Genomic DNA, 24,840 nt, shown 5'->3' on the forward strand with positions numbered 1-24,840 from the left:
ATTTGAACAATTGTTTTGAAAAATACTTTTTCTTATTAAGTCTCTGGACGATCAAATTTGTCTTTATTAAAACCTATTTTCCTCTTCAGTGGACGACCTACCTTTCTTATATATTTCTATATATATCTACATTAAAAGTTGAAAAAGTTTTTGTATATCTTTGATAAACACACTATTCAACCCCCTTTCTAGTGTGATTATTGTTATTTCAATCCTGATAGATGTGTGTACACAAAATATGTGAATGGTGATTGTGTCATTATATGCTTGTATGTGGATGACATGTTTATCTATGGTACATGGATTGATATAGTTTTAAGAACTAAAGTTTTTCTGGAATCTAAGTTTGATATGAAAGTTATGGGTGAAACAAGTGTAATTTTGGGAATTAAAATCATAAGGATATCCCAAAACCATTATGTTGGGAAACTTCTTAGGAAGGTTTGGCTATTTTATTGGGAGCTTGCTGCATTTAATGAATTCTCTAGATCTAATATTGCATATGTAGTAGGTAGATTGAATAGGTACATTCATAGTCCTAATCAAGACCATTGGGATGCAATTGCAAGACTACCGAGATATTTAAGAGGTACCATGGATTATGGTATTGAATATAGTGGATTTTTAGTTGTACTAGAAAGGTATAGCGATGCTAATTGGATCTCTGATTTAGATGACACAAAATCCACTAGCGATTATGTATCTACACTTGGGGTGGTACGGTTACATAGAGATCATCTAGTCAAACTATTACAGCTAGATCAACAATGGAATTAGAGTTTGTTGCTCTAGAAATGGATGGTAGCAAGGCTGGGTGGTTGAAAAACTTCTTGGCTAACATTTCTTTAGGAACGAAACCAACACCACCAATGTCTATGCATTGTGACTCTCAATCAATAATAGTTATAGCTAAGAACAAAACTTACAATGCGAAAAAATAGACATATACACTTAAGACATACTGTGGTAAAGCAACTACTAAAGAACGAACCAATTTTCATAGATTATGTGAAGCTAGAAGGAAACTTAGCAAATCCTCTGACAAAACCCCTAGGGAGAAATATGATATTAGAAACATCGAGGGGAATGAGACTTAAGCCACTTGAAAACAAACAATGGTGTGGGTTACCTTTGTGATTAGAGATCCCATGAAGAAGGTCAAATGGGGAAAACAAGTCATTTGTTAGTTTTGCTAGCACTAAAATTGATTTAATCAATTTTTATTCTTAGTCCCTTACTATGGTGAGAGAAAGTGCTAGATGTTGCATTATTGAGAAGGTAAGCTTTATAGTTAAGTTTTATGTGGTATGAGAAAGCTCAACAATTTATAAAGCTTTTAATGATTTTCATATCCATTATGGGTGGCATATGATTTGCAATATACACTTGACGAAATTACTTATTAATTTTTAAGTGGGGATGTTTGCATAAGATCCTAGCGAGATATCTAGAGCACTCATGAATATTGGGCACACGCATGGCCTAGTAGCACAACACAACAATAATGTCAAGAATTGTGTGGGTGACTGTGATTGGTAAATTACTAGCACATGCTAAGTGTTTTTTTAGGTTCAATAGCTTGCTACACCTACTATACTGTGTCATGTGTTATTATCAGTCTAAACCTGGTTCAATAGCTTGCTACATCAGGTCTCATGCATTATCACATATGAACACAAAAACTCTTTTATGCTTTTCTTTTAAAATATCTTCTCAAAATGGTTTAGTCTTTTGTAATATGTGAGAGATTGTTGTAGTTTTGAGTATTGCAAAAGGTAAAGTTCCACATTTCCTAGGAGAGCCTTGGCTCACTAGTTATGGGCTTACAATGTGGCTAGCAAGAGATGAAAGTCTCATGCACATGAGCTTGGGTCATGTGTGGGCTTGTCGCAATGCAAAGCCTCCAATTTTCCCTCCCCCTTGTGCGGCCGAAAATAGGCCCCACAAAGTTTTTACGCATTTATTTAATTAAATTCCTTTTGAGAAAATTATTTTGAATGCAAAAATGCTTATCCAAAAATTCCTATTTTAATGTGACAATTTTTTTATTTGATCTAATTGCAAAAGTCATGGGATTATCCATTTTTTGTCTCCATCATTTGACCCTTTGACTAATTAGTATCAATTATCATTAATTATTTTAAGTATCGTCTTTATCATTATTAATTACTCAAACGGTCATATAGCCTCCTCCAGCCCTATAAATATGAGTCTATCTGACTTAGTTTTCATACCAAAATACTGATGTTCTCCTTTTCGATTTTCTCTCTTTGTTCTTAGGTCCTAAGTTTCAGGCTTGCTAGTTCTGTAGTCTCAACTCAATTGAAAAAAAATTTATATATCTTGGGGGACATGTGGGGGATACTGCAAATAAGTCTTGCCTCAGGAAGACATTGTTCGTAACCTTTAATATCGTTTCCAACAATATATATTAACATTGATATTATATATATATATATACATACATACATACACACACACACACACACACATATATATATATATATATATATATATATATATATATTTCATTAAGTATATTATCAAATAAGTAAAAATATTATGAAAGAGACTTTTTGTACACCCTAATGAGAACTTTTTGTCCATAAAAATCTAAGTTTTATTTTGATCTTTCAATTTTTAAATTTGAGTCACTTTCTTCCTTTAACTTTTAAATTTGGATCAATTTGATCCTCAACCTTACTAATAGCCCACTCTAGTTATAGCATTTGTTTCTATTATACCTAAAATTTTTATTTTTGCTGATGTATCACGTGTTTTTATTTATGGTTCATGTGGAGCTACATTGCATCAAATCTTTTGTTTGCGGATCACTGCTTCTATGAATGGAAATATCTTTGTGCATGGCGTGATAAGAAATCTTAGAAAATATCTTTTGTTAATTTTTAAGTAACTTGATTCCTATATTTATGTGTCTCTTTAGATAAGTTTATCCTAAAGTACTTATAGAAGAAAAAATAAGAATAAAAAAATAAAAATGAGTGTTTTTAAAGTAAAATTAGCTTATAAATAAGTTAAAAATAATTATTTAAAGAAGTTATACTATAGAGCTTTTTTTAAATTATTAGTTTCTTATCTTTTTGTCTTATAAATATTTTTTGGTGGAGTTTATCTAAACAAATCTTATGACAGCGTTTGTTTCATAGACTATTTAGTTATTTTCACGAATAAACATAATTCCACGTTTGTTATTAGCTAAAAAAAAAACTAATCTTGTGTATATTTTATTCTCAAGAAAGACATAATTTCACGTTCTACCAATACTTAGTTCCAATAGAGGAGACCTGAAAAAATTATTCTCATAGAACAATAATACCTTTTCATAAGTAAAAAATCATATATACCCTCTTATTAATGACTATCCTATTAGTCTCTCATTGTTCCTTCATGATACTTGCTTAAATTTTTTCCAATCCCACAAACTCTATTCCTACATTTTATGATAATTTTTCCTTTTCTTCCAATGTACAATTTTTAATAGTCAATTCTTGATTCTCTTTCAATCTTTGAATTATCATAATCCTTGATCATATGAGGAGGGGACGAGGATGTAACAAAAAATTTTATAATAAAAATATTTTAGTAATTATATTATATATTTGTAAGAAAAAATAACTCAACGAATCACATATTTGAATCAATCCTAAGAATATAAAAAATAATCCTAACAAATTTTAATAGTTAACCAAATATATTTTTTTAATAATATTTAGAAATAACATTTTTGATGTTATATTTCTAAGAAAAGATATTCAAAAAACTAAAAAAATTATCCGTAAAACAAACGTTATATATATATATATATATATAATGTAAAAATTTACACATCTTAATTATAATTTAGTGATCACAACTTAATTAACTGCCTAAATCGCGTTTATTCATAAACGGAAGCATGCACGATATATAAAATACAAATTTCCCTTTATTCATTTGGTAATATGTCCATGACCATTAGCATCCAATGCAACTGAGGTTGACACTCATTGCTTCTTACCCTACCAAGTTCGCCACTTGTCACTAATCAGCGATATCCATAATTTTAATTGCGACTCTGTTCACAATTTTAGATCATCCACGCTTACTTTAGTGCATCACACACTCTGGATCTCTCTCACCCCTCTTTTAATATGTTTTTGTTCATGATATACGAGGATGAATTCGGAAATATATAATAGGGGGATTGGAAATTCTTTTCCACAATAATTTAAATATTTAATTTTTAATAAATAAAGAGTTTTATAAAAAATATTTATTATTAATTTTGAGTAAAACTGAAAATAAGATTCACTATTATAAGAAAACATGACTTATCAAACATTGAGTGAGACCTAAAGTAAAATTTAAGGAAAAAAAATTTAAAATTTAAGAGTTGTTAAACCTTTTTATCAATATATGTTATATTTTTATTAACATATGTGACCTTTTTTCTTTATAAAACTAATAACAAATTTGTATTCTTCCAATGGTGCTAAAGATTAAATTTTAGTTGTTTTATTCTTGAAAAAATCATGTAAGAAAATTAAGCAAATATAAACCAAATATTCTATTTTTTTATTATTTTTTCTATTTTTTATTTTTTTTATTTTTGTCATACATATACATAAAGAGTCTTGAGAGTGACCTCTGCTTGCCACCTAAATCTGTCCCTCATGAGATATATATATATATATATATATATATATATATATATATATATATATATATATATATATATATATATATCAAAAGAGAGAGAGGAAGGCTATATATTATTATTTTATAAAATTTTGAGAGATTGAATTATAAATGTTATACATTTTGAGAAATTAAAATTATATTATTGACTTAAATATATTTTTAGTTCCTTAATTTTAGAAGTCTATTTTTTTTCCTTCAAATTAAAATTTATATTTTTAAGTTTCTCAAATTTAAAAAAATATTTTTTTAGTCTCTTGTGAACCACCATAGATTATACATTCAAACCGTAAAAAATCAGACATAGACATTAAGGGACTAAAAGAATATTGCATAAATTTGAGAAACAAAAAATGCAAATTTTTATTTGAGAGACTAAAAAGGATAAATTCTCAAATTTGAGGGACTAAATACATAATTAAGGCTTACATTATTTTATTAAATATAAGAATACGAATTTTTTTTATTAAAAACTATAACTAAAGAATGTTATATTTTGGAAATAAATGTTACACTTTTTCTTAAAAAAAAAACCTTAATATTTTAAAGTCATCTTAAGTTACTAATCCGAATATTGGAAACATATAATTTCACTTAGTTAAGGAGATAAAACTTTGCTAAAATTTTACAGTTAAATTACTTAAATAAAAATTAAAACAGCGCTTTATAACTCTCATATAGGAGTATGCATATATAGATGTGGATCTTAAACTGTGATTTCAGACGTTTATGCACGAACAACCATACATGATTTAATTATCTTCACCAACCACTTTGAATTTAGCCCTTCACAACAAGTTAACCATCGTGTAATTATTCGAAGTGAGTACATAATAATGGCAAATAATAGAATCCGACTGAGCGTCAACTTCGTCATCAATCCTTCTCTTCCATGTATTACATGTGCAAACTGGTCCCCAACAAATTGAACTTGCAAGAATATAAATTATAGATTGTAACGCTTTAACTTAACCCTAGTGTTTGGCTTGTAAATTAGCCGACTAGTTTGAAAAACTTAGGTACATAAATGATCACAGGATAGAGAATTTTGCCATGGTTAATTTCTCGTGCCTGTGAGGAATTATACGGTCATTTCCCATTATAGGATTTCAATATGTTAACGGAACAAGTTCAGTATATATACAATAATAACATATGGTCTACATAATAAACTCATATACGTACATTAATAAAAAGTGTTATACATGTATATGTGAAATGGGATAACTTTTGTTGTCTTCTCTGATTTTGAGAAGTAATTTTTTATTTGCAGACATTAAATATGTTTAAATAATATAATTAATAAATTAAAGTTTATCATCCCAAATTAATCAAAATATATTGAGCATTTGTGAAAGTTTATTGACAATAATAATTATACGTTATTTTTTTGACAAGGACCATGGTTGTCAAACTCTAGAGTCAACTCGTAGATTCTTATGAGTTTAAGAGTTGACTTGGTCCCTGCAAGTTAACTCAGAAGCAAACTCGTTTTTGTGCAGACTCAAAGCAGACTCGGTGGACTCGCGGTAGACACGTGTAAACTCGCGAGTCTAGCCCGAATCACACGAGTTCAGTTGGAAATTTTTTTTCCACTATACGACATCATTTTGTGCCCACTGCTCCACTTTGCTTTAGGGATTTTGCTTCTTTCATTTGGTGTTTGTCCCTGTTCTTCATTCACGGCGAGTTGGAGCTGTTCAGACGATGCGAGACCAAACGACGCGAGACCAGAACACATGCGACATGGCAGCGCGGTGCGGTGGTAGACTGGTTTTGTTGGAAGTCGCAAGTCCCACCCACGAACACAATGAGCTCAAGAGAAGCTTGGCAGCTTGCTGCTTGTGTCAACGACGAGCTCGAGAGAAGCTTGTAAGCCGCGAGTACCACAAGCCACAACCCACGAGGTCCACGATGAGCTTGAGAGAAGCTGCGAGTCCAAGTGAGAATTTCAGAAATTTCATGGTGTTAGCTTAGTGCTCTAAGTCTTCTTTCTGTTGTTGTGATGCATTTGCTTTAGTGGCTTTGCCTAAACCTTGGGTAAGAAATTTGTCTTTGTACTCGTGGGCAAGAAATTTGAAACAGCACAAACTAAAGGACATGTTAATGTTGGTTTGGTCAGAGATCACCCTCCTGTGAAAAAGTGTAGTGGACTAGTGGCACAAGTTTACAAACTTCTTTCAGTATATCTAAATTCCTAATGTCTTTGATAAATGATGTTAGTCATTAATCTAGATAAGAAACTACAAGAAGAGCATTTAACTTTTGGAAATCATGAAGCATGAACAAAAGAGGTAACAAGTAAGCTTCCTGTCCGAATTGCCTCTTCCACAGTACAATCGAAACTGATATTTCTAGAAGGATCAACACTAAAATACTGTTACAAACACAACCCACTACTGTAACCCACATAGATTATTTAAGTAATTTGAGAAGGATAAGTATGGTTTGGTAAAATATTGTTTGAAAATAGTTAGTACTAATAACTGTCAAGAGAATTAAGACTGAATGGAAATTAAGTTGACAAAGATCAGAAGAAATAATTAGTTAAGGAACATGAGGACCTATGAGTTTACAATCAGATACAAGTTCCAACAACCTAAAAAGCATATGGTTAAAAAACAATGTTGAGACAGAAACAAATCCAAACAACATCAAATTAAAAATAAGTAACTTGCATTATTGTCATTTGTTTGCAAAATGGTGCACTTTGAATATATTTACTTATTATCCATAGGTATTTTTTTATGAAGTACACTCTTACGAGTCTACGGAGCTCTCACGAGTCTGCGTAGACTCTCGATTTTGATAACCTTGGCAAGGACTATATGTATCTATAGTTAATTTTATTCAAGGCGAATAATAAGGGTATGTAGATTAATCGACACTGCCCAAAATCGAACAAATTGAGATAGAGTTGGGTTTTTAGAAACACATTACTTTGGGATAACAAGTTATTGAGTAAGAAGAGATGGTTAAAAACGGGTGAAACCAATCGGGTTTGAGATCAAAAGTTTTACTCATCAGTATCTAATTTTGACTGAGTATACCCTCTTAGATTTTTTCAGTGTCTCGTTTTACTCTAGCAGTGCCGCTATGCTTCTATTTCTCAATATTTTGGCTTCAATCTCTAATATCTCTCTTAGAGTTGCACATGTGTTCTTAGCATCATCACAGTCAATGCTTCTTAACTCTCGTCATTGATGGCAATGTTCTTGCCACTGGGTTGTGTGATAGGAAGAAAGAGGTAAGATTGCAACCAAGCTTGAGGGAAAGGTCCATGAGAAAAGTCATTACACTAGGGTACCTCAGGGACAATGTTTAGCTGAATTTAGGCTTTGCTTGCACTAGCTACAGATATTGCGTGATCTTGTCTGCCATTATGATCTTGTCTGCCATTTTCTTTTCCCACTAGCTTTCTGTTATGATTATGTTATCACAAAATTATCAAATCTATTATCTCAACATTGCTATATATAGGAATGATGTAATAAGGCCGAATCAATGAAAAATACCTTTCAATTTCCTTCCTCTTTTGCTTTGGAGGTCCCTGGCCCCTTGAAGCTAGGCTATTTGTTCTTTCCTTAGTTTCTCTACTCTAACAATTTGGTGCTCTTGTTGTCCTCAACCATGGCAGAATCTACTCGCTCCAAGACAAAACACAGACAGACTAGAAGAAGCAATGGCCAAGCTTACTTCCCATCCACTATCCCTCGGCAAAACCCTACATTCTATGACCCTTAAACTAGACGAGCTCCTCCATAAACTCGCTAACCCAGAATCAAACACCCGCTCCCCATCATCTTCTGCTGCCAATCCACATATTGTTTCCCCTTCTCACTCTCACCGCATGAATCTCAAAGTTCCACGCTTCGATGGCTCTGATCCTTTGGGTTAGATCTTTAAGATCACCTAATTTTTTGAGTACCACTTGACCCTAGAACTTGAATGTCTGACTATTGCTTCCTTTTACATGGAAGGTCGAGCCCTCGCTTGGTTTCAGTGGATGACCAGCAATGACCAACTCACTTTTTGGCATGTCTTCCTTCAAGCCTTACAAACCTATTTTGCCCCTTCTCAGTATGAAGACCCCACCGGGGCTCTGTTCAAATTGACACAACGCAACACTGCTAATGCTTACCTCTCTGAGTTCGAAGATCTGGCAAATCGAATTATAGGTCATCCCCACCATTTCTTTTGAATTGCTTTATTTTTGGCTTGGCCCCGAAGATTCGCCGCGAGGTTCAATCCGTACAACCATTGACGTTGGTTCAGGCGGCCGGCTTGGCCATACTTCAGGAAGAGAAATTCACTGATAGTCGACGTTCGTTCTGTGGCAGAATGCCCTTTTCACCATCAGAAACCCAATCACCTATTCCTTCCTCCACTCGATCAAACTCCTCACCCTTGTTACCCACTCCTCCGAAACCACTTCCTTCACTTCTTGTAATGGTGCGCTTTCAGGATGTCACTTTCTCTGTCGACCTCCACGTACTACCATTACGTAGTACCAACCTGGTGTTGGGGGTGCAATGGCTCAAATCACTTGGCCCAGTTCTTACTGACTACAACGATTTAATGATGAAGTTTCTTTGTGAAGGATGAATCATTAAGCTAAAGGGCAACACTGAATCCACTCTTCATCTCATCACTCCACCATAACTTCGTCATTTAGTTCGAAAAGACAGTGCTAGTGCCTTCTTCCACATTCGAATTATTCCCACAGAGCTCATTTCAACCCAGATCGGCTCAATGAATCCTTGATATTTAAACCATCACCACCAAGTTTGCTTCCCTGTTTCAGACCCCGCAATACTTACCTCTGTCAAGACCTTTCAATCACCACATTCACCTTCTTCCTAACTCGAAGCATGTGAATGTTTTCCCATACCATTATCCTTCTAGAAACACGAAATTGAAACTCAGGTGGATTAGATGTTACAGAAGGGAATCATCTGCCCTAACACCAATCCTTTTTCCTCCCCTGTACTCTTGGTTAGGAAATGCAATGGCACAAGGCGATTTTGTGTCAATTATCGTACACTCAACGCGATAACTATCAAAGATCATTTTTCGATACCAACTATTCATGAGCTCCTTGATGAGCTTGGAGGTGCGAGTTGGTACTCAAAGCTTGATCTCTTATAGGGTTATAACCAGATGTTGATGAATGAGGATGATGTCTATAAGACGGATTTTCACACTCATCATGGACACTACGAGTTCAAGGTGATGCCGTTTGGGTTGTGCAATGCTCCACCATCATTCCAAGTGACCATGAATGCTATTTTTCGGCCCTATCTTCTTCATTTCGTAAATGTATTTTTTGACGATATATTAATCTATAGTAGAACCCTGGGAGAACATCTAGCTCATTTGGAGAAGGCCTTCCAGGTTCTTCTGGATGGTCAATTCTTCCTCATGTTATCGAAGTGCTCCTTTGCCCAGACACAGGTCGAGTATTTGGGTCACCTAGTTTCAGCACAGGGTGTTGAATAGGTATTGGCAAAATCCAAGCCATCCATCAGTGGCCCATGCCTCAGTCTCCCAGAGCCTTGCAATGTTTTCTAGGTCTCTTAGGATTTTATTGCCGGTTTATTCTCGGCTTGCATCCATTACAGCTTATTTGACCAGGTTGCTGACGAAGGACCAATTTGAATGGTCTCCTGAAGCCCAACAGGCCTTCATTGGTCTGAAGGATGCATTTACGATAGCTCCAATTTTGTTTTAGCCTGATTTTACCCTTCCTTTCACTTTGGAAACAGACATGTCTAGCGTCGAAATGGGTGCGGTCCTATCACTAAAAGAGCACCCTATCGCCTTCTTCAGCAAACCTTTAGTCCCAAGCTACTTCGAGCCTCCACTTACATCTGCAAGTTCTTCGCTATCACCGCCGCGGTAAAGAAATGGCATCAATACCTATTGGGCCATCACTTTACCATTCTTACGGATCATCGAAGCCTTAAGGAGTTGATGACACTTGTTGTGCAGACACCAGAGCAGCAAATGTGTCTCTCCAGACTCATTGGATACGATTACTTGATCCAATACCGTTCCAAAAACCTCTTCAAGCACTCTATTGCTATTTTCAGTTCCTTGTTTGACATTTTTAGGGGAACTTAAACAATATCTTTCGCATGACCAAGCTTTTATCATGATGCAACAAGCTATCTTCGATGCTTCGGCGACATATCCTGACTACTCCATTGCATAAAACTTGATTTTGAAGGGCGGTCGTATTTGGTTACCTCAAGGTTCTCATTTCATCCCAATCCTGCTCACGGAGTATCATTCATCCCCAACAAGCGGACACATGAGAGTAGCCAAGACTCTGGCACGTCTAAGCGAGAACTTCAATTGGCCTGGGATCATAAAGGATGTTGAAGCTTCATAGCGGCTTGTGTTGATTATCGACATATGAAATATGTAACCAGAAAAGCAGCTAGGTTGCTTTGCTCTTTACTTGTTCCCTTCTAGCCATGGGAAGATCTCTCCATTGACTTCATCGTGGGCCTGTCGGTGTATTACAGGCACACCGCCATTCTAGTGGTTGTGGACTGTGTTTTGAAAGGCATCCATTTGGGAATGCTTCCAACTCATCATACTACTCACACTGTCGCGCTCCTCTTTATGGAAATTGTCGGGAAACACCACGGGATGCCCAGAAGCTTGGTTTCGAATTGCAACCCTCTGTTCATTAGTCGCTTCTTGCAGGAACTGTTTTGACTAAGTAGAACTCAATTGCTTATAAGCTTGGCATATCACCCACAAACCGACGGGCAAACTGAGGTGTTGAACCGTGTCATCGAACAGTATCTTCGTGCTTTTGCACATAAGAAACCATCTTCATGGGGTAAGTTTTTGAATTGGGTGGAGTGGTCTTATAATACCTCATAGCATTCGGGCTCAAGGACTTCCCCAAACGAGATCACTTTCGGCAAGAAACCTTTTAACATTCCTTTGTACATCACCATAACCTCTAATCTGGAGGCAGTTGATGAACTCCTGATTAACACGGAGGTTGTGATCACCGAATTAAGGAAAAAGCTTCTGAAGGCCCAAGCAACTATGAAGCGAATTGCTGATACCAAACACATAGATGTTAACTTCAAGGAAGGAGATTGGGTAATGGTAGGTTGCATCCTCACTAACAATCCACTGTTTCAGGGGACACATGCTAGTTACTCTAAGCTCGCTAAGAGATACTATGACCCCTATTAGATTATGTTACACATTGGTAAGGTTGCCTATAAACTTAAATTGCCTGATGGCACTCGTGTTCATCTTGTATTTCACTGCTCCTTGCTCAAACCATTTCACCATTCCCCCTAGGACACCAACTCTCCCATTCCACTTTTGCTGACCCCAAACTGAAAGTGTTAGTTTAGTGGAAGGGCTTATCACGTGATGAAACATCATGGGAAGACTGGGACCAATTAAAGGCCACTTATGACCTTGAGGACAAGGTGTTTTTGGAAGGCATGGGGGATGATAGGAAGAAAGAGTTACAATTGCAACCAGGCTTGAGGGAAAGGTCCACGAGAAAGGTCACCACACTAGGTACCTCAGGGAATATGTTTAACTTAATTTGGGTTGCACTGGCACTAGCTAGAGATATTGCGTGATCCTGTCTACCATTCTGATCTTGTCTACCATTTTCTTTTCCCACTCATTTTCTGTTATGATTTTGTTATCACAGAATTATCAAATATGTTATCTTAGCATTGCTATATATAGGAATGATGTAATAAGGCAAAATCAATGAATAATACCTTTCAATTTCCTTCCTCGTTTGCTTTGGAGGTCCCTGGCCCTCGAAGCCAGACTATCTAGTATATCCTTAGTTTCTCTGCTCTAACAATATGTCTCTCTTTCGTCAATGGCGTGTAGGTTGAACCATCTGGTTTCTTTTATTTATTCTTTCAAATAATATGTTAGTATTGGTTTCTACCTACAACGACCACCTTGAGCTTGTTGTCCCTATTTTGCTAATGTCGTCGTTAGGTCGCTCATCTCCACCAACGGCGACCTCACCGATGTCTCTATTTTGAACTGGACGTATAACACTACCAGCCACAACCCCTCCAAATAGCCTGCGACACTCACCTGTCCTTCTTGAGCTCAAAAAAATTGAGATTGTTCAATCCAAAATGGTGCATATTTCTTCACCCGTCGGTTTAAAACGAAAGGGCATATTTGACCCAAACTTGCTCATAACCGATTGGTGATAACCCCTATCAAGTAAGATAATACTATGGACGACAAAGGTTCTTCTTTTAAGTATTTATTTTAAGTATTTAATGTAATTAGATGTTGAAGACTTAAATTTGAAATCTCTTATTAAGTTAGAATAATCTTATACTAGTTGATCTACATGTTTGGGGTAGAAGTTCAAAAATGTTTGGTATTCAACTCATTTGAATTTTGTTTTATTGAAGTATGAATTAAATATATATATATATATATATATATATATATATATATATATAATTTTGCTTGTTTGACAAGGAATTGAGTAATTCAAAAGTGTCAAAATAGTTAGACAAACATAAGAGAATATCACATGGTAGGAAGGGAAAGAGTTCGGTGACTGCACAGGAGCTAAAACACCAGCATTTATTGAAGGGTTAATTACTTTTGGAAGGAGAGGATTTAGGTGACCATGTTTAAATTCAGTAAGAGAAATAAGCCTTTTAGATGGCCCCAGCTCTTTTGATTAAACTCACCTGCCTCCTCTTGCATTGCTTTTCTCCCTTTATATATATTTTGGCATCGTATTCCTTCTGTACTTGTCAACACTGAATTCAAAATCACTTTCGACCATATTCTCTTCTTCTTCTCTCTCTCCATCATGGTGCAAACAAGGAAGTTCAGAGGTGTCAGGCAGCGCCATTGGGGTTCATGGGTATCGGAAATTCGCCACCCTCTTCTGTAAGCTCTTCCAAATTAAACTTTCTCATGTGTTTATCTCGTGTTTTAGTAACAACACATCATGAAATCTCAATATATGTTTACTAGCTAATAACTATCTGAATAATTGTCTTTCTAACTAGCGTTTACAAAGTAACACTTTTTTTTTTTTTTGTCTTTTGCACTGCCATTGTTTTTCTGAGTAAATCCCCACTTCACCAGCTACTTTTGTCTCGATGGGATTGTACTTACCGTTCACGTACATCTTAATTTTACAAAATTTTCATTTTGTCGGTACTACTTTTTTTTTTATATAAAAAAAAGTAAAAGTATATGGCAGAGAGTAAGCCGCTAACATTTTTCTTTTGTAATTAATATATCAATATTCTCTTTATTCATAAATATAATGTAAAAATGCAGTGAAAAAACTAAACTACATACAGTAATGTTTTCTTTTAATAAAACTAAATAGTAAGTTAGAATTTTTAAAATTAAGGACTAATACAATTTTTAAAATAAAATGTATTCTGAAAAAATGGTAATGAATATTAAATTTTAATTTAATTTCAAAACATTTTTAACTCGAGTTTTTTAAAAAATGGTAGTTATAGTTTTATTATTTTAAAGATAAGTCATTTGATGTTTTTTTTTTTAAAGATCTATAACAATTGTTATTTTCAATACTGTCATTATTATTGGGGTCACTCTTACTATACTATAATCATCACTATCATTTGGTCAATTTTTACTGCCATCCTCACTATTTTTTATAATTGCCATATTACCACCTTATTGCCACCACCTTCTACGGTTACCAGACAAGTTTAAATAAGAAAGTAGAAACTATAATCTGTGTGATTAATTAAAGATTTTGTATTAAAGTTTTAAAATAAAAGCCACAAAAATTTTAAACTAAAATATATGTTTTAACGTTTTAAAATTTCAAAACTTAAATAACCATCCCGATAAGGGCTTATATTCTTATATAAGAGTTTTTCAATCAAAACTAAATGCTAAAATAAATAATACTTTGAATAATGATATATGAACAATGATATATTTCAAACATTTACTTGACATTTGTTCTTATTTTTTTTTTTATCTTTTTCATACTTCCTACATCCTACATATGAAAGAAAAAATAATAAATAAATAAATAAAAATAATAATTTTATAAAATTAATTTTATTTTCATTAATTTTTATTTTATTTTTTTTCTTCATATCATTAATATCATAAAGAAATATCAGTGAAAAAAAATAATTAATATTAGATTAAAAAACTAAAATAATAATTATTTTAGAATTATTTTTTTCCAACAATTATAAAATGGAATGGACGGAATACTCGTTATTATATATATACTTCTCTTTCTTTGTATCTCAAGGTGTTTAATAGAATGGGTGTCTATGCATCTTTATCATAAATGATAGTTTATTCCTTTCTTTTCAACTTGAATCAAATTTCCATCACTGCATGAAACAGCAAGAGGAGGGTGTGGCTAGGCACGTTCGAAACAGCAGAAGAAGCGGCACGAGCTTACGACCAAGCCGCGATATTGATGAGCGGGCGTAACGCGAAAACCAATTTCCCAATACTCCAAACCCCGGAGGGTGACCCAAAGACGACGCTAACACCCATCGATCACGAAACCTCATCATCGTCGACGACCACCTCGAAGGAACTGGAAGAGATTCTTCACGCCAAGCTCCGAAAGTGCGGGAAGCTTCCGTCCCCTTCCATGACCTGCCTGAGGCTCGACCCCGAGAATTCTCACATCGGAGTGTGGCAGAAGCGCGCCGGCCAGCGTTCCGATTCCAACTGGGTCATGATGGTTCCTCCCCTCGGAAAAAAAGGTGGTGCTAATGAAGGAGGTACTGGAGGAGATGCTTCTTGTTCTAACTCCTTTCCGTTCTCCGAGTGCGATCCGACCCCGCAAGTGGCAAGGCAGGAGCTTCTGAGGACGGAGATGGACGAGGAAGAAAGAATTGCGCTGCAAATGATAGAAGAACTCCTCAGCAGGAACTGCCCCACTAGCCCTTCATTCAATAACTTATATTAATTAAGGGAAATGTTTCCTGAAGAAGGATAATTTTATTCAGTTTCTTTAAGGGTCTTTAGAGATAAATTATGCTGGTGTAACATTCTCTTTCTAATATTTTTTTAAAATATTATTGTTTGCTTAAATTTACTGACAATCACAAATTTCAGTACATTTCACTTCTAAACCTGGAATAAGACTTATTAATTGAGAAGTGAAATCTATCGATATTTGTGATATTCAGTGAATTATAGCCGATAATTAAAAAATGTTAGAAAGAAAGTGTTAGAGTAAATGTTGTCTGTCTTATATCATGGTTTTTCATGAATTAGTGCTTACTTCAAGAAGGACATGCTATGCTATGCTAGGTTGCGTAATAAGTAGATAAGTAGAAACAGTATGACTTTTGTGTGTTTTCTTCTCGCTTTGTGGTGTTAGTCTTGTTACACTCCATTTATGTACTTCCATTTTACACTTTCTTTTATAGGATAAAAAGAGAGGATGGAATCATGGAAAGGAAAGTGACTTTTTTTTGTCTGTCTTCTCCTTTTCCTTAAAAGAGATTTGTAAATGAAAAGTATAGAAAATTAAGGTGTGTACGAATAACCTTATATGTAAACTACTATTATATTGTAAATTCTATGTTATTTGATATGATACGATTACCGTACCACTAATTTTACATTATATTAAATTAAGATGTACTATATATAAATAACCCAAAACGGTAGGTTGGCCCAATCAGATGATTGAGGTTGTTCATTTATATAGCTAGGTTTAATTAATTAACAGTCCATGGGCTAGTCAAGTGGTGGAGGAGATTTGATCTTATCTTGTGGTTCAAATTTTCATATGACAATGTAATGTGAACAATGAAATTTACTACAGATCGATTAACAGATCGTAATTCTACCAACAAGATATCCTATTAGATCATAACTAGAGATCGATCATTCGATCAATAGATCATAAGAAACATAGGTCGATTTAAATGTTATAAGATATCCTAATTAATATTAATTTTTATCAATATTATTACTGGTGGCCTGGATTACTAATTCTACCAATAAGTGGTAATTGGTTGTATCGTAGTCTCTTTAAACAAATTATTTGTTTATATGTAATAAATACAATAAGAGTTTCATAGCTAACATTTAACTTTGGTGTAGGGTTGCTAATATTTGATTTAATAGCTAGGTCTAGGTTCAATTCCCATTGTAAGATAATTAGACTACGTATTTTCAAAACTAGTCCAACAACTGATTTATGACTGGTTCAATTATAAAATATAGTCTGATAAGTAACATGAACAAGGAGTAGTTACTTGGCTAGTTCAACGGTTTGAACTAACTATGGTGCGATTGTCATAGCACTATGATTTCTGCTTCTCTCCATTTAAATGATTTTGAGTAAATTTTCACATAAGAGAATCCATTTCATGTAGTTAAGTTAATTAGGAATTTAGAGAAAGAATAAATCTTATATTTTAAAACTATGAAAAAATTATTTCAAATTAATTAATAAAAAGTATCACCTAAAAAATATTATATGAATGATTCACGAATTTAGTGGTTATAATAGCCAAGCATCGATCAATACAAAAACCAGATTGCGATGATGATTGATAACATGAATTAAAATGTTAATACTCAACCAAAGTTCATTGTCTAGTTCCGAAATGCATTTCATCGCAAGGATTATCCTTCAAGTGTTCAATTCGTATGTAAGTTGAGATTTTGAGACTTCAATTTTTTTTTTAAAAAAATAGACCAAACTTTCTGAATATGTCAATGGGTCAATTGAATTTGATGAAAAAATAAATGCAGCTGAAAAAAAAAAAGAGTGAGAGGAACATATTTCAAACAAGTCCTTTTTCCTTAAAAACACACATAGACATGCATGTAGACAAATATTATCAACAGGTATACACAAACTACACTACACTGATTAACGATGTGTTTGGACACACGTTGATCCATGTCTTTGCTATTTTCATGTCAATACCAAAGAGATGCAGAATGTTTAGTGTGTGTTTGGTTTCATGTTAAAAAAATTCTAATTATAACTTATTAATGCACTCCAACTAAAGAATGCACATTAGCAAATTCAAGAAACTTTTATTATTATATTTCGTTGAGAGAGAGAATGAGAAGGTGGAGAGAAAGGAGAAAGAGAGCTTGGAGAGAGAAAGAAGTTTAGAGAGAGAATCATTGTAGAGGGACAAGGCTCTCTGATCATCCAAGACGAGGGAGGATATCACCAATTACTATTTTATTGATTTTTTAGAAAAAAATTTGGAGGATCTTTTGCTTGTTTTTAAAAAATGGGGGAAGGTAACAAAGATTTTCATTGTACCAAAAAGGAACAAGACAATAAAGAAGTATAGGTTTTGTCAGGCTTGCAAGAATGGAGGACGTGAGGGTGTTGGGGATAAAGCTTGCTAACATCTACATTAATAATATGAAGCTTAATGTGAACCTCCCGAGGTTCAATAGGAAGAACAGACAAGGGCCTTCAGATCAAGAGGAAGGAAAATCCCAAGAGAGAGGATGATGCAATCCTACCCCGCAAGGGCATTGAATAGAAGACTCCAAGTAGATTGGACCAGAGATGTAAGAGAAGGCCCTAGGATTCTCATGAGCCTTAGGGTAGATTTTGGGCCCATGGGCTAAGTATAAGCCCACTTATCTTTGTACATATTAGATTAAGGTTTCATTATTTTGGACCTTTTATTTAGGGTTCCATAATGTAGGTAGAGTACCCTAGAAATGTAGGATTTTTCAGCCCTTGTATTTTACGGTACCTAGACTAATTTTTGTATTATGGGTAGTTTTATAATTTCACATGCATTAAGTGAATATTTGATGTGTGTGTTGGAAAATAAATTGAATTGAATTGGGAGAAGCCTAATCCAATTAAGTTTTAGAGGGGGAGGTGAGCATTTGCTTGCTACACCCCATTGCCACATCATATAGTCACATTTTGTGCATGTCCTTCATGTTTTACATGCCTCATGACACCTAAGCACACTTAGTGGAGAATCTTGGACTTGATCTTGGATTAGTGGGTTGAACCATAACTAAAATTCACTAATCATAAGTAGTGAAATTTTGGTTCCACAAATTCAATTTCAAATCCAAGTGAAATTTGAATAAAAATTCAAAATTTCCTCCAATTTTGTGTGACACTTAGGCTATAAATAGAGGTTATGTGTGTGCATTTTTTTCAACTTTGATCATTTGAGAATTACACTTCAAAGTTCAGACCTCTTTTGAGGCACACAATTTCGTGCTCCTTCTCTCCTTCTCCCTCCACTCATCTTTTCCTACCTTCAAGCTCTTATCCATGGCTTCTAATGGTGGTGAGCTTCTTCTTGACTCATCTTCTCCTTGAAGTGGCATCTCCTCAACTCTTCTTCTTCTCCATTCCGCTGCCATTAAAATTCAAGAAGCAAAGGACTGCACTGATGAAGAAGATCCAAGGCCTACAAGCTCCAATGGAGCTACATCATGTGGTATCAGAGCATCTTCATCTAGGTGATGTTCTTTTGCTTCCTATATCTTTTTGTTCGGTCAATTCACTTTAATTCCTTGTTATTCATCTTATTCTTCATGTATATCCTCCATTGTCTTGTGGTTTGATGCTGTTTAGATTAGATTAAAAAAAAAGAAACTGATTAAATCTTAGATCTACACTTGTTCTTGCATTTCTATAGTTCAAATTTTATAGATCTACTCTTGAATCATGTTTTTGTGTTGATTTTAGGTTCTATCATTTTTCAGTCATAATATTCTTGTGCTGAACCTTTAGATCTAAATTTTCTTCCAAAGTATTGATTAGAAAAAAAACACAAAATTCTAGGTGTAAATCACTTAATCCATGTTGTCTTAGAGTCATGTTTAGTCATAGTGATTGTCACATTATGTTCTAAGTTTGTATTGAATTTTTATTTTGTTGATTGAATTCTAGATACATTTGTTCATGTATTTTTGTCATTCTTAGCCTATCTTTTGAATTTTGAGTATAATTCATGCATGTTATTTAGTTCATAACATGTTCTAAATCAATTCCTAGAACTAATCTTGTTGTTGAACTTTTTTTTTTGTTTTCTAAGTTTCCTACATGATGCCTATGATAAAGTTGAGTTGTGGCGCTGAGTTGTGGCTGGATTTGTGAATCAAAATAAGTCTTAAGCTCTCTTGAATTTTGTTATTCAAGATAATTGAGCATAAGCAAACACAAATTGTAACTATCCAAGCCTTAAGCAACATAAGCACTACTCTTGATTTCTAGGTTGAAATCGCTGGTGCTGGCAGCTTGAACATACGAACTTGTATAAATTAATGATAATTGGTCACTATGAATTTTGAGCTGAAATTTTTACTGAATTGTCTAGCATCTGGAAAAAATTATAAAAAAAGAACCAAACGATTTGGATAAAAGGAAAAAATAAGAAAAATCACACAAGTTGGCAGAAAAATCAGTGTCCAAGAAAAACAAAGTGAAAGGGAAGTGTGCTTGTTGTTTTGGCTCGAAATTTGTTCTATAATTGGTGCCTATTTTATAACAATCTTAGTTATAAAATTTCAATTGAAAATTAGTGTGAAAACAAGTGCCAAAACTAGAGGTTTCTTGAGTCTTTTTTTTTTAATAGTTTTTTTCACTCTACTCTAGAGTCATTCTAAGTTTCTCTTTGAGTTCTAGCTTGCTTTTATGTGCTTTTCATTGCTTTAATTGCTGAATAATCCTTGAAAATTTGTCTTGCTAAAACTCTATTGATTTAACTTTCATTTAATTGTTTTGGTCTTTGGTTATTGCTTGTCTCTTTGTTTCCTTGTTTGTGAGTTGCCACATAGGGAGTTGGAAAGGAGGATCGGTGTCATCCCTTGAAGAATTTGAGTCAAGAAGCAAGGGGCCAACCACCTTTTGAGCTATTGGACTAAGAAGCACTCCAAATTGAGTGAAACACCACAGAGAGAATAGCCACCAAAATTGAAGACTTTTTTTTGTAATTTTGTAATTGGCAATTTGCTTTGCTTTTAAATTTTGTAACAAAAAGACCTTTCATTGGAAGTAAGTTGGGAGCCTCCAATAGGTCACCCTACTTCCATTTGTGTGTAATAATTTTAGGCAATTTTCCCTTAGGATAGTGAGTGTTTTGTTGGGAACCTTAAATGAGGTCATCCAAACACTCTTAGGATCCGACTAGTTTACATTTATTGCACTTTAATTTCTTGCTTATTTTCATAGCTTATTTCATTTACCTTCTCTTGTCAGACCGCCTAGATAGTTTTCCTTTTACCAATTATTTTTTACCTTATCTTTCACACCTCTTTTAGTGTTTATTTTGGCTAGTTTCAACCATAGTTTCTTTTACCTTTTGTTTTCAAACCCCCAACAAGAAAGAACCACAACTTAGGAACAAACATGAGTCTTCATTCTTCATCTAGTGTTAATGGTGAGGGTTCTACTCCTAAGGACCCCTTGTATAAGATATTAGATGAGTTGAGATCCCTTAAGTTGTGGAAAGAAAAACAAGAGAGAAAAGAAAAAGGAAAAAAAGAGTAGAAGAAATAAGTCAAGATGAAAGAGAGAAAATAAGAGAGGAAGAAAAAAGAAAAATAATGAAAGAAATGAAAAGAGAAAAACATGCCTCATATAGTAGTCATAACTCTTGCAAGAGCCTAAGTGAAGAACTTCGTGACTATTATGAAGGAAGGCATAGGTCACATTTTAGACCTTACTCCCATAGGAGAGAAAATGAAAGAAAGCCTCAAGAGACTAACATTAACCTCCCATACTTCCATGGGAAGGACAATTAGAGGCTTACTTAGATTAGGAAATAAAAGTAGAGCAAAAACTTAAAAGAAAGACTACTTTAAAATCTTATGGCTCTCATTCTTATCCAAAGAAAGACCAAGGTCTAGGCATCTTAGTGGCAGCACCTTCTAAGCCCAAAGATGATAAGGGGAAGACAATATAGAAAAGCAACCCCCTAAGGCTAGTATGCAAGAAAAGACTAGCTCTATAAAGTGCTTTAAATGTCTTGGAAGAGGACACATTAATTTTCAATGCCCCACCAAGAAAATCATGATTATGAGGAGCCAAGACATTTATAGTAGCCAACATGAGGCTACTACTTCACCTTCCTCTAGTGAAAGTGAAGAAGCAAAAGAGGAAGAATCTAGTGAAGAAACCTACCCCAAAGAAGAAGGACAACCTTTAATGATTAAGGAGGAGTGTAAGGAGGTAAGTGTCTCCTCCAAGAGGTTAGCTAAGAAGGAAAGACATTTTGAAATAAAGACAAATATTAAAGAAATTTCCCCTTTTAGACAACCTCCACATTTTCTCCTTTGTAAAAAGACACTTGTTAGCATTGCCACACCTCTTGGGCTTGAGTTTATTCCTCAAGTAAAGGAGTTGTTGGATGAGGGTTTGGTTTGCAAGAGCTTAAATCCTTCTGCTTTGTTGGTGCCCAAAAATAGGTATTATTAGGCACCAAATCCCTAAAATAGGTGGTATGATGAATGTTTTTGAGTGGTGCAATCCTCTTTTGTAAAATCACTCGTGCACCCAACATCTTCATGATTTGTGTACATAGGGACTCATTAAGTAGGTTTGTTCTTATTTTTAGTTTCAATACAAACTTAGGTACTCACATGGGACACCTTAGGTTTGTCATACTTTTTGGTAGGAATAATCAACATGAAAATACAGAAAAAGGTATGTTTTATTGCATTACTTTTCTTAATTTTTTAAATAGTGATCAAGGGGTTCCCATGAACCCTAAGAGAATAAAGGTCATTCCTGAGTGACCCACTCCACCAAGTATAAAGAAAATTTGGGCTTCCATGACTTAACAAACTTTTACAAAAGGATTGTCCCATATTTTTCTATACTTGTAGCACCACTCATTGAGTTGGTGAGGAACCATGTTCCTTCATGGGAAGATGCCTAGGAAATGAGTTTTCAGACCTTACCTTACTCCAACATACCAAACACCACTAATATATATGTTTTTGTTCTTTTTACACATGTTGAGGAAAAAAGCCCAGAGTTTCAAGAACCTCGGGATTTGAGATCAAATCCTTTTCAAGGGGGAGGGAACGATGCAATCCTACCCTGTTAGTGCTTAGCTTTACTGAGTTTTAAAAGATTGGCTAAAATTTTGTTAAAACATAAGCACTTAGACAATGAAGGAAAGCTGGAGTTGCTGCACATGATGTCTAACATTATGTCAAGGAATCAGATCGGGCTGCACAATGCACAAGGCAAGATAAAATGTCAAATGAAGAATTGAAGCTGCAGGATCCACGATGTCGGATACAATGTCCAGGACATCCTGCCCGAAAATACTGGACACATAAATCTGTTATACCCGTAACAGATTAATGTGCAGTCAGCAACAGATTAGGCGATCTATCTTTAGGAACGAATTAAAAGATAATTAAAGTTCGAATTACAAACTTGAATAGTTCGTTCAGGGATTAAAGATTAAAGATAAAAACTAAAAGATCAAACTTTATCTTTTAGATCTTTAAGTGCAGATTCTTCAGGAGAATGATAGATCTTATCCAGCGCAAGTTGTTGCAGCCCAGATACGCACACTGCTATATAAACATGAAGGCTGCACGAGTTTTCTACCAAGTCCGAGATTGAAGAGTTATTTTGTGAGTTTTGGGACTTGAGTGCTTTGTGAGCCACCTTGATGTTACCCTAACATCAAGTGTTGGACCTGAGTGTGTAGAGTTGATCTCTATTGTTCAGAGAGCAATCTCTGGTGTATCTTTGATTTGTTTGTAAACACGGGTGAGTGATTGAGAGGGAGTGAGAGGGGTTCTCATATCTAAGAGTGGCTCTTAGGTAGAAGTTGCACGGGTAGTGGTTAGGTGAGAAGGTTGTATACAGTGGCTGTTAGATCTTCGAACTAATACTATTTTAGTGGATTTCCTCCCTGGCTTGGTAGCCCCCAGATGTAGGTGACGTTGCACCGAACTGGGTTAACAATTCTCTTGTGTTATTTACTTGGTTAATCTGTTCATACGGTCATATACAATCTGCATGTTCTGAAGCGCGATGTCGTGACATCCTGTACGACATCTGTCCCCAGTATCAGAATTTCATACCCCACAAGGGCATTGGATAGAAGACTCCTATTGGATCAAGTGGCCTCGAAATAATTAAGAAGGGGGGGGGGGGTGGAATTAATTATTAATGAACCTTTACTAATTAAAAACTTATCCTTCTTAATGTTACTAGATTCAATTAGGCTTTTACTGTAATGTTAAGAAAGTAAAGAACAGTAATAGAAACTTAATCAAAAGTAAAAGCAATAATTAAAGTGCACAAGAGAAATTAAAGAGTGTAGGGAAGAAGAAGACAAACACAAGAATTTATACTGGTTCAACAACAACCCGTGCCTACACCCAGTCCCCAAGCAACCTGCGGTCCTTGAGATTTCTTTTCAACCTTGTAAAAACCCTTACAAGCAAAGATCCACAAGGGATGTACCCTCCCTTGTTCTCTTTGAACAACCATGTGGATGTATCTTCCACTTGAACTGATCCACAAGAGATGTACCATCTCTTGTTCTCTGTCACAACAACTAAAGTAGATGTACCCTCTACTTGTACCACAAAGGATGTACCCTCTAATGTGTTAAGACAAAGTTCTCAGGCGGTTAGTCCTTTGAAATCTTTTGTTTAAGGGAAAGGGAAGAATCAAAAGAATTCTCAAACTGTGTCTTTTTGAATTCTTTGAAAAGGGAGAAGGGAGACACAAAAGAATTCAGGTGGTTAGTCCTTTGTTCTTTTGGAAAAGGAAGAAGAGAGACACAAAAAGAATTTAGGCGGTTAGTCCTTGTCGAATTCTTTTTGGCAAAGGGAGAAGAGAATGAAAAGATATAGCACACTTTTGTTTTCTGTGAAAGAACAAGGTTTGGAAACCAGAAAACTCAGAAAGCTTTTGGCAAAGGAAGAAGAAGAAGAAGTTCAAAAAGAGATTCAAAGGTTGTAAAAGTATATGTAAAAAGGGTTATAGAAATGCAAGTCAAGGTCTTGCTTTAATAGACTCTTCATGTCAGGTCAAGAAAACCATTGGAAGAGTTATAACCATGAGAAAAATCTGAAACCATTGGAAGAGTTACATCTCTTGACTTTTTATTCAAAACTTGTCACTGGTAATCAATTACC

The 24,840-nt window shown here is 34.7% G+C and overlaps 1 protein-coding gene across 1 annotated transcript; it reads left to right on the plus strand.

Moving 5' to 3' along the window:
- The first annotated feature begins 13,429 nt into the window (after nucleotides 1-13,429).
- LOC114409571 (ethylene-responsive transcription factor WIN1-like) lies at nucleotides 13,430-16,268 on the plus strand. The gene is made up of 2 exons (XM_028373074.1): nucleotides 13,430-13,629; nucleotides 15,094-16,268. Exons 1-2 carry the CDS (start codon nucleotides 13,550-13,552, stop codon nucleotides 15,668-15,670), a joined length of 657 nt encoding a protein of 218 aa, XP_028228875.1. The 5' UTR covers nucleotides 13,430-13,549; the 3' UTR covers nucleotides 15,671-16,268.
- The last annotated feature ends 8,572 nt before the right edge of the window (nucleotides 16,269-24,840 follow it).

Source organism: Glycine soja, chromosome 4 (assembly GCF_004193775.1).
Source record: "Glycine soja cultivar W05 chromosome 4, ASM419377v2, whole genome shotgun sequence".
Classification (NCBI taxonomy): Eukaryota; Viridiplantae; Streptophyta; class Magnoliopsida; order Fabales; family Fabaceae; genus Glycine; species Glycine soja.